Source organism: Gorilla gorilla, chromosome 5, assembly GCF_029281585.2.
Source record: "Gorilla gorilla gorilla isolate KB3781 chromosome 5, NHGRI_mGorGor1-v2.1_pri, whole genome shotgun sequence".
NCBI classification, from domain to species: domain Eukaryota; kingdom Metazoa; phylum Chordata; class Mammalia; order Primates; family Hominidae; genus Gorilla; species Gorilla gorilla.
In genome coordinates, this window is record NC_073229.2 from 60,683,244 (window position 1) to 60,693,762 (window position 10,519).

General features: G+C 44.2%; 1 protein-coding gene and 1 pseudogene across 1 annotated transcript; both read right to left on the reverse strand.

Moving 5' to 3' along the window:
• PEX39 (peroxisomal biogenesis factor 39) lies at nt 1-595 on the reverse strand. Its single transcript, XM_004044029.5, has one exon. It carries the CDS (start codon nt 522-524, stop codon nt 219-221), a length of 306 nt encoding a protein of 101 aa, XP_004044077.5. The 5' UTR covers nt 525-595; the 3' UTR covers nt 1-218.
• Nucleotides 596-5,334: 4,739 nt separating this feature from the next.
• Nucleotides 5,335-6,142, reverse strand: LOC129534053 (endogenous retrovirus group K member 5 Env polyprotein-like; annotated as a pseudogene).
• Between the last annotated feature and the right edge of the window lie 4,377 nt (nt 6,143-10,519).

Genomic DNA, 10,519 nt, shown 5'->3' on the forward strand with positions numbered 1-10,519 from the left:
TTACATCATAAAACATTTTATTACATATAAGGACTGAAACAGGATTTTTCTTAACTGTAACATGGTCCACAAATGCAAATGCAAAACCCCCATGGTGGTTGCAGGAGCAAGTCTAGTTGAGACAGGTCAGGACGAAAGCGTAAAAGATGAGTAACTGAATGGCATCCGGGGTTCTGAAGCCACGCCCTCCAGATCGCCGCCGCAAAGGACCTGGAACCTCAGGAGCCCACTGTATGCCATGAAGAAGGCGCAGTCGCTGCCTCAGCCAAGCCAGACTCCGCCGGGGCCGTTCCTATCCTGAGGGTCGGAGGGGGAAGGGACTCAGCCAAAGCCGCGGCCTCCCAGGGCTTGGGCCTCCGCGGGAGCCGGGACGCTGTGGGTTCGCCGTGGATCGCCGCGATGTGGCGTTTCTCCAGGCCCGGGAGTTCCTGGCCCTGCTGGACCAGCTGCAGGAGCTGCGCCAGGGTAACCGAAGCTGAGGCAGAGGCCGGGGCCGAGCATCGGGGACTGCGGGGACGCTCCATGTCGGGTCGCGAAGCCTGACCGGCGTGTAATGCAGAGAAGCGAGCACTTCCGGGCGGAATGGGTGCAACCACCATGGGGGAGTTGGGGAAAGGAAAGGGAGGCTGTAGACCGTACCAAGCCGGCCCAGAACTGGGGGAGCACTTGACAACTCTGACCAGCTCCCTGCAGAAACACTTTAGAAGCGTCCACGATTTAGCCAAACCCTGAGTGCCCAACGGACGCGCCAAAGAAGAAGCAAAAGGGACGGACGTGCCAAAACTTGAAGGCTAGCACAGGACAGAACAAGCCTGCGGACGCGCCGCTGCGGGCAAAAAGACCCATACATACATAGGCACCGCGCACATGCCCATTTTCATGCACACCCACGGGCGCGCGTACAAAGGATTAAGATACAACGCATGGCGGGGGATAATCCCCATACTAGGCTCCGCAGCACGGGACAAAGCATAACTGTAGAGTTGTTCCCAGGGGCCTCAGGAGTGACACCGCCACCAAGCCACGCTACTCTCTTAGTTATTATTATTGTTTTGTGTTGTTTTAGACGGAGTCTCACTCTGTCGCCCAGGCCGGAGTGCAGCGATGCGATCTCAGCGCACTGCAACCTCTGCCTCCTGGTTCAAGCGATCCACAGGGTCCCTAGTGCCTCAGCCTCCCTAGTAGCTGGTGTATGCCACCAAGCCCAGCTAATTTTTGTATTTTTAGTAGAAACAGGGTTTCACCATGTTGGCTAGGCTAGTCTCGAACTCCTGACCTTAAGTGATGCACCCGCCTCGGCTTTCCAAAGTGCGGGGATTACAGGTGTGAGCCACCGCACCCAGCCAGATCCTCACCACTTTCTTCACACTTCCTGCCATCCTTCAATTCTTGGTGGTCCCAGAGAAGATAGAAGGTGAAAGCAGGTCAGATGTGCTACAGCTGCTCTGACTGCTTGGAAAGTCAGGTTTTTAAATTATCAAAAGTGGCCGGGGACGGTGGCTCACACCTGTAATCCCAGCACTTTGGGAGGTGGAGGCAGGTGGATCTCCAGGTCAGGATTTTGAGACCAGCCTGACCAACATGGGGCAACCCCCGTCTCTACTAAAAATAAAAAATTAGCTGGGTGTGGTGGCATGCACCTGTAATCCCAGCTACTCAGGAGGCTGAGGCAGGAGAATCGCTTGAACCGGGGAGGCAGAAGTTGCAGTGAGCTGAGATTGCACCACTGCACTCTACCCTTGGTGACAAAGCAAAACTCTTGTCTCAAAAAAAAAGTATCAAAAGCTAGACTGATCTGGTGAGCATCACCTTAATCAAAGAATCAAAGCTTAATGGCCAGGCGTGGTGGCTCACACCTGTAATCCCAGCACTTTGGGAGGCTGAGGTGGGCAGGTCACCTGAGATCAGGAGTTTGAGACCAGCCTGGCCAACGTGGCGAAACCCCATCTCTACTAAAAATACAAAAAATTAGCCAGGCATAGTGGTGTGCACCTGTAATCCCACCTACTTGGGAGGCTGAGGCAGGAGAATTGCTTGAACCCAGGAGGCAGGGAGGTTGCAGTGAGATGAGATCACACCACTGCACTCCAGCCTGGGCAACAGAGTGAGACTCAGCCTCAAAGTCTCAAAAAAAAAAAAAAAAAAAAAAAAAAGCTTAATAGGACAAACTGGCCTTGTGTGCCTTCTGATGTGATGCACTGGGAAGGAAACACACACACATGGGGAGGACATTTCTGTAGTAGTCCTCCCCAAAATGCCCAAAAAATGTTCACTCACCACCTAGTCTTGAGGAAATAGAGATCAAAGTGAGAGAGATTCTGCAAAATGATTGGTCCGGACACTTTACAGATGTCATTGTTATAAAACATTAAGAAAAAGCTAAGAACTACCCCAGATTAAAGGAGACATAAAAAATAAATACAGGCCAGACACAGTGGCTCATGCCTGTAATCCCAGCACTTTGGGAGGCTGAGGTGGGTGGATTGCTTGAACTCAGGAATTCAAGACCAGCCTGGGCAATATAGCAAAACCCCATCTCTACTAAAAATACAAAAAAAAAAAAAAAAAAAAATTGCTGAACATGGTGGTGGGCACCTGTAGTCCCAGCTATTCTGGAGGCAGTGGTCGAAGAATTGCTTGAACCCGGGCAGGTGGAGGTTGCACTGAGCTGTGATTGCCAGCACTTCCGACTGGGAGACAGAGTGAAACTCTGTCTCCAAAAATAAAATAAAATATAAATAAATAAATAAATTCAATGAGTGATCCTGGATTAGATGCAAGATTGTGTAGGGGAGATCAGCTCTAAAGGACATTTTACCCTTGGGGAAATTTGAATATGATCCATATATTAGATGACAACGATATATCAATGTTAAATTTATCAAGTGTGATAATTGTGGTTATGTGTGGGAATTACCTTGTTCATAGCAAATACATTCTGAAGTATGTAGAGGTGAAGTGTCATGATGACAGAGAGAAAGCAAATGTGGCAAAATTGCTAAGAATTAGTGAATCCACGTGAGGGTTTGAAACGTGTCAAAATAAAAAGTTGGGGTAGGCCGGGTGCAGTGGCTCACGCCTATAATCCCAGCACTTTGGGAGAGGCCAAGGCAGGAGGATCACTTGAACCCAGGAGTTCAAGACTAACCTGGGCAACATAGTGAGACCCCCCCAAAAACAAAAATTAGCTGGATGTGGTGGCACACACCAGTAGTTCCAGCTACTTGGAACACTGAGGCTGGAGTATCGCTTGAGCTCAGGAGGTCGAGGCTGCAGTGAGCCAAGATTGTTCCACTGCACTCTAGCCTGAGCAACAGAGACTCTGTTAAAAAAAAAAAAAAAAATTGGGGTAGGGGGCACTTGGTAAGAGCTTGAGAAGCCAGTCTGGAGGAAACTGACCATATTGAATGTTGTATAATAAAGAATTTTGAAGGGGTGGCCTGCCCCTCCACACCTGCGGGTATTTCTCGTCAGGTGGGACGAGAGACTAAAAAAAGACATAAGACACAGAGACAAAGTATAGAGAAAGAACAGTGGGCCCAGGAGACCAGCGCTCAGCATACGGAGGACCTGCACTGGCCCCAGTCTCTGAGTTCCCTCAGCATTTACTGATTATTATTTTCACTGTCTCAGCAAGGGGAATGCAGCAGGAGAACAGGGTGATAGTGGGGAGAAGGTCAGCAAGAAAACATGTGAGCAAAGGAATCTGTGTCACAAATAAGTTCAAGGGAAGGTACTATGTCTGGATGTGCACATAGGCCAGATTTATGCTTCTCTCCACCCAAACATCTCAGTGTAGTAAAGAATAACAGAGCAGTATTGCCACCAGCATATGTCGCCTCCAGCCACAGGGCGGTTTTCTCCTATCTCAGAATAGAACGAATGTACAATCGGGTATTATACTGAGACATTCCGTTCTCAGGGGCATGCAGGAGACAGAGGCCTTCCTCTTATCTCAACCGCAAGAGGCCTTCCTCTTTTACTAATCCTCCTCAGCACAGACCCTTCACGGGTGTCGGGCTGGGGGATGGTCAGGTCTTTCCCGTCCCACGAGGCCATACCTCAGGCTGTCTCAGTGGGGAGAAACCTTGGACAATACCTGGCTTTCCTGGGCAGAGGTCCATGTGGCTTTCCGCAGTGCATTGTGCCCCTGGTTAATCGAGAATGGAGAATGGCGATGACTTTTACCAAGCATACTGCCTGCAAACATATTGTTAACAAGGCACATCCTGCACAGCCCTAGATCCCTTAAACCTTGATTCCATACAACACATATTTCTGTGAGCACAAGGTTGGGGCTAAAGTTATAGATTAACAGCATCTCAAGGCAAAACAATTGTTCAGGGTACAGATCAAAATGGAGTTTCTTATGTCTTCCTTTTCTATGTAGACACAGTAACAGTCGGATCTCTCTTTTCCCTACATATCCCCCTTTTTGACAAAACTGCCATCGTCGTTATGGCCCGTTCTTGCTGGTCGCTGTCTCTTCGGAGCTGGTGGATACACCTGTGGACTAACAACAGACAGAACAGGCATACAAGGATTAATATGAAATTTACAATAGTGGAACTTCTGATGGTTTTTAACCAAGTGACAGGGTTAAGATTTGTGAGGCCATCAGTAGCTTTCACGATTGCCTTAGTTCCCAAATTTAAATGGGCTTTCGATGCCTCAAAATTTTGTTATTTTAATTTTTAAATATCTAAAGTAAGATTATCTTCTCTTCCCTGTAGATGGCGTCTAACCATGTCCCAGTGATGCTCAGACTCATTATAGGCTTGGGGTGTAATACAAAAATCTGACGTATTCCAGTCACACTGTAACTGAAAAAGATATTCCAAGCTCATGAGCCTATCTCCCAGCCAAATGACAGTTTGTCTAAGATCATTAATTTCGTTTGCCAATTTTTGATTTATTTGGGTCTGAGAATTCCACAATTTTGAGGAATTCTTTCACCAATCATTTACATATTCTGCAGTTTGAACAGAGGAGTGTAAAGCAATTCCAGCAGCTGCAGCAGTAGCTGTGACTGCAATAAGGCCCATAATCACTGCAATCAAAGTAAAAATCTTTTGGATCTAGTTAGAATTCCTTTTAATACTTCCGTTAAAATATGGAAGATGGCGAAGCCTCCCACTGTCGGTCCATGGACACAGGGATCCACACACCTTCTCTTGCCCTCACTAGCAGAATATGGCGCTGCCAATTAAAAGTCAAATCAAGGCAAGTAAACAATCTACAGTTTTCACAGGTTATAGTTTGGGAATCTGGTTTAATAACTATGTTTTCTATAACTAGCATATAAGGGGGTTTTACACAACTTTGTAAAGGAATTGTCAGATTGGAATTTAGGTTGATAGTATAATATGGCTTACGATTTCTTGTTTCTATAGATTGATTTCCAGACCAAATTCTAATGTAGTGCGAGGCCACAGTAAGCTTCCATCATTTTGGATGTTTAGGACCAGTAACAGGACTAACTAACTTTGGTCGAGGTGATGAAATTCCCTTTTCACCCCATTTCCATGGATAGGGTGATTCTAACCTTCTATAAACCTGGTCCAGCCTTTCAATTAAATCACTATCATAGGCCGGATTAATGGGCCAGATGGATGGGGCCTGTGGACATGAGTGAGTCTGGCCCATACAATTATAATATAATTGGCCTCGAGGGCCAATTATATTATAATACTATAATAGTTCCAAATTCATTGTTTTGTAATACCACCGCAGTATTAGCCACACATGCTTCCCAAACTGAGGCTTCTGGGCTTTTTGATTCTTCGGGAATTTCCTTGGGGCAAGGCTTCCCGTTAGGCCCAGATTTTAATGATCTTTGATAAGAAGGGTCCTCTAAATTATTTATCTGTGGCCCGAGTGACATTCCACTTACCATGTGATAAGTAAATTTACTGGTGGCACTGACAGTAGGTACTTCTACCAACCAGTTTTGGGTTGTAGGCATTAAACATCCTGGTGCCTTCCCTAGGCAAATAGGAGGATAATGATACCCAATGGAAACATTTATCATCATTCCTTCTTCTTTAGGTTGGGCAGGGCAACAATCATCTATGGGGCCTGGTACCCATGCCCTATTATTAACATATACTTCAATAGGATTATCCATCCATGCGACTGCCCAAATTAAGGGCGGGAAAGGCACATAGGCACAGTAAGTATAATTAGTTGCAGCTGCTCCTGCAGACATGGGGAGACTTACTACCGTTGATACAATAATCAAAGCTGTAAGCAGTATATTCTCTGGAGTTCACGTTACCCTTGTGTTCTTTAGGCTTTTTTAAGCTAACTGTGTCAGCTTCTTTAATTGGGCCCAAGTCGGTGGCTCCGCTTCCTTGGTGGATGGCAACTTCATCTGTTCTTCTGATATCACCATTTTATTTACCTGGCGAGTCGATGATGCTCAATTGAGGGTTTTTTGTCTCCGCAGAGGCGCTTTTCTTTGCATCTCCATTGGGTTCATTGTAGAACTTTAAATTTCTAGTGGGTATCCAAACAGGAAGCTGATTTTCTCCTTGTGAAACACAAGCAAAGCCTCTCTCCCATGTTATCACCTTCCCTATTTCCCATGTCTTATTTTTGTTTTCTTTCCACCAAATCAGTTTTCCTTCATGTGGGCTGTTCTTTTTACCAGTAAAATGTTGTTCTGCAGAAGTAGTGGTTTGATTTCTATAAATGTTTAAAAAATTTAAAGTATAGAGTGCTAGATTAAGTTGCATCTGGGGAGTGTTATACTCCTTACTGTCTTTCCTTTTTTTGTTTAACCAATTGAGCTTTGAGTGTTCTATCAGTTTTTTCAATTATGGCCTGTCCTTGGGAATTATAAGGGATTCCTGTTGTATGTGTAATTTTCCACTGATTTAAGAATTTTTGAAATGTTTTACTACAGTATCCTGGCCCATTATCCGTTTTAATTTTTTCTGGAACTCCCATGACAGCAAAACAAGATAATAAATGTCTTTTAACATGGGAAGTATTTTCTCCTGTCTGGCAGTTTGCCCTTACAAAATGTGAATAAGTATCAACTGTCACATGGAGAAATGACAATTTTCCAACTGAAGGTACATGTGTGACATCCATTTGCCATAACGCATTAGGACACAGACCTCTGGGATTAACTCCTGCCTCCTGAGTGGGCAGGTGTGGAATCTGACACTGGGTGTAACGTTGTACAATATTTTTTGCCTGTTTCCATGTGATGTCAAATTTATTTTTTAGTCCTGTTGCATTTACATGAGTCAAGGCATGAAGTTCTTGTGCTTCCAGGAATGCAGATGATACTAGCAAGTCAGCTTGTTCATTTGCTTTAGTTAAAGGCTCTGGTAAATTAGTATGTGCTCGAATATGAGTAACATAAAATGGGAAATTTCTTTTTCTTACAGTTTGTTGTAACATTAAACAGCTGGTTTAACTGATCATCTATACTATATTTGATTAGGGCTGTCTCAACATCCTTTGTAGCCTGTACTACATATGCAGAATCTGATACAATGTTAATAGGCTGATTAAAATCTTGTAATACTGTAATGACAGCAACCAACTCTGCTCTTTGAGCCCAGTGATATTGAGTTTCAATGAGTCGTTCTTTTGGCCTGGTGTAAGCTGCTTTTCCATTGCTGGAACCATCAGTAAACACTGTCAGAGCATTTTCTAAAGGTTTATGTCTAGTAATTTTAGGTAAAATCCAAGTAGTCAATTTTAAAAACTGGAAGATTTTTGTTTTTGGGTAATGATTGTCAATAATTCCCACAAAATCAGCAAGACCAATCTGCCATGCACCAGAATTGATAAAGGCTTGTCTAACCTGTTCCTTGTTTAAAGGAACAATGATTTTATCTGGGTCACTTTCACACAATTTTATTATTTGTAATCTTGCCTGACCAATTAATGTAGCCATTTGATCCAAGTACAATGTAAAAGTCTTAATTGTACTATGAGGAAGGAAGAACCACTCCACAAGATCTGTATTTTGAACAGTAATGCCTGTTGGAGAATGTGCAGTAGCAAAAATCAAAAGTTGGAGTGGGGCTAAGTGATCTATTCTATTTACTTGTGCTGGCCGAATTTTTTCTTCAACTAATTCAATTTCTTTAGTTGCTTCTGGAGTTAATGTTCTTTTACTATTCAATTCTGGATCCCCTCTTAAGATAGAGAACAAATTTGACATGGCATAAGTAGAGATGCCTAGAGTTGGCTGAATCCAATTAATATCTCCTAGCAATTTTTGAAAGTCATTTAATGTTTTTAATGTGTCTTTTCTTATTTCTATTTTTTGTGGTTTAATTTTCATTTCCTCCACCTGCATTTCCAAGTAATGGAAAGGAGTAGAGGTTTGAATCTTATCAGATGCTGTCGTCAGTCCTGCGTTTGCAACCTCTGTCTGCAGAAATGTGTAACAGTCCATTAATTTGTCTCTCCTTTCTGTAGCACACAAAATATCATCAACATAATGAATGATATAAGAGTCTAAAAACTGCCTCTAACTGGTTGAAGAGCTTGAGCTACAAAAGTCTGGCAAATAGTTGGACCATTAAGCATTCCCTGAGGCAACACTTTCCACTGAAACCTGGTGGCTGGTTCTTTATTATTTATGGCTGGTATAGTAAAAGCAAATTTTTCAAAATCCTGTTTTGCCAGAGGAACGGTAAAAAAGCAGTCCTTCAGATCAATTATAACTAAAGGCCGATCTTTGGGGATCATGACCGGAGAGAGCAACCCAGGTTGGAGAGCCCCCCATGGGTTGAATTACAGCATTAACGGCTCTTAAGTCGGTCAGCACGCGCCATCTGCCGGTTTTTTTCTGAATTACAAACAGAGAAGAATTCCAAGGCGAAAATGAAGGCTCAATATGTCCCTTTTCTAATTGTTCCTTTGCTAATAAGTGTAAAGCCTCCAGCTTCTGTTTTGGTAGCAGCCACTGATTCACCCATACAGGTTTTTTTTTTTTTTTTTCCAACTTAATGGAATGGGTTTTGGAGGCTCTACAGTGGCCGCTCTTAAAAAGGATACCCTATTCCTTTTCTTTTTTGAGTTTTTTCAGCCTCAATTGGGACTTTAATGCTGTCTTCATTCTTTCCTAGTCCCTTTTCAGGGAGATATCCCATTTTAGTTATGATTTTTTGACTCGTGGGGCTGTATTGGGGGCTGGGATAGTAATCGCTGCATGCCATTGTTGTAACAAGTCTCGGCCCCATAAATTAATTGGAATAGAAGTGATCATAGGCTGAACTGTACTTTCTTGATCATCAGGTCCTAGACAATGTAAACTCATGGCACTTTGATACACTTCTGAGGCAGTGCCTACGCTGACAAGTCCTGTAACAGGCTTTTGTTTAGGCCAATTTTTGGGCCATTGATTTAAGGCGATGATAGCACCATCAGCCCCGGTATCCACTAATCCTTCAAACTGCTTTCCCTGAATAGTGACTGCACACACGGGTCTATCCTCTGAGACCTGACTAGCCCAATAAGCGACTTTTCCGGCAGGGTTGGTACTTCCAAACCCTCCTGTTCTTTCCGTTTTGTTTTTCCCAATTTTAATATAAGGCAAAAGCAGTAATTGTGCAATTCTATCACCTGGATTGGCACTCCAGGGAACAGTGGAGCTGATCACTAACTGAATTTCCCCTTTATAATCTGAATCAATTACACCAGTATGAATTTGGACTCCCTTCAAATTTAGACTTGATCTCCCTAAAATAAGGCCTACCGTCCCTTCTGGCAGCGGGCCATATACCCCTGTAGGAATCTTTTGCGGGGGCTCTCCAGGGAGTAAAGAAACCATTTGAGTAGAACATAAATCTACTGCTGCGCTGCCTGCTGTGGCAGGGGACAGCTGTTGTATTGTTGTAATTGGCTGACTCCCTGAAGTGGTGGTATTTCCTGCGGGAGTTTTTGTCCCTGAAAACCCTGGGGAACAAACGGCTGAATCGGAATGCCCCAATTTGTTGCGGGGCCTGAGGCTGGCCCCTCTTCCCATTTCCCCAACAATGGTTGCCCATCTTTATCAAATTTAGAATGACATTGATTAGCCCAATGTTTTCCTTTTCCACATTTTGGACACAGGCCAGGTGGCTCTTTATTTTTTGCCGTTATAGCTTGATTTATTTATATTTATATTTTTTGAGACGGAGTCTGGCTCTGTTGCCCAGGCTGGAGTGCAGTGGTGCGATCTCGGCTCACTGCAAGCTCTGCCTCCTGGGTTCATGCCATTCTCCTGCCTCAGCCTCCCGAGTAGCTGGGACTATAGGCACCCGCCACCACGCCCGGCTAATTTTTTGTATTTTTAGTAGCGATGGGGTTTCACCATGTTAGCCAGGATAGTCTCGATCTCCTGACCTTGTGATCTACCAGCCTCGGCCTCCCAAAGTGCTGGGATTACAGGTGTGAGCCACCGTGCCCGGCCAGCTTGATTTATTATATTCTGTTTACTTAAGACTGGGCAACTCCTTTTCAGATGACCAATTTGACCACAATTATAACGTTTTTTCCCAAATGTTCT

What these genes read in the sequence shown, in the direction of transcription:
- PEX39 (XM_004044029.5), bottom strand. Translation starts at nt 524, where the DNA reads ATGGAGCGTCCCCGCAGTCCCCGATGCTCGGCCCCGGCCTCTGCCTCA.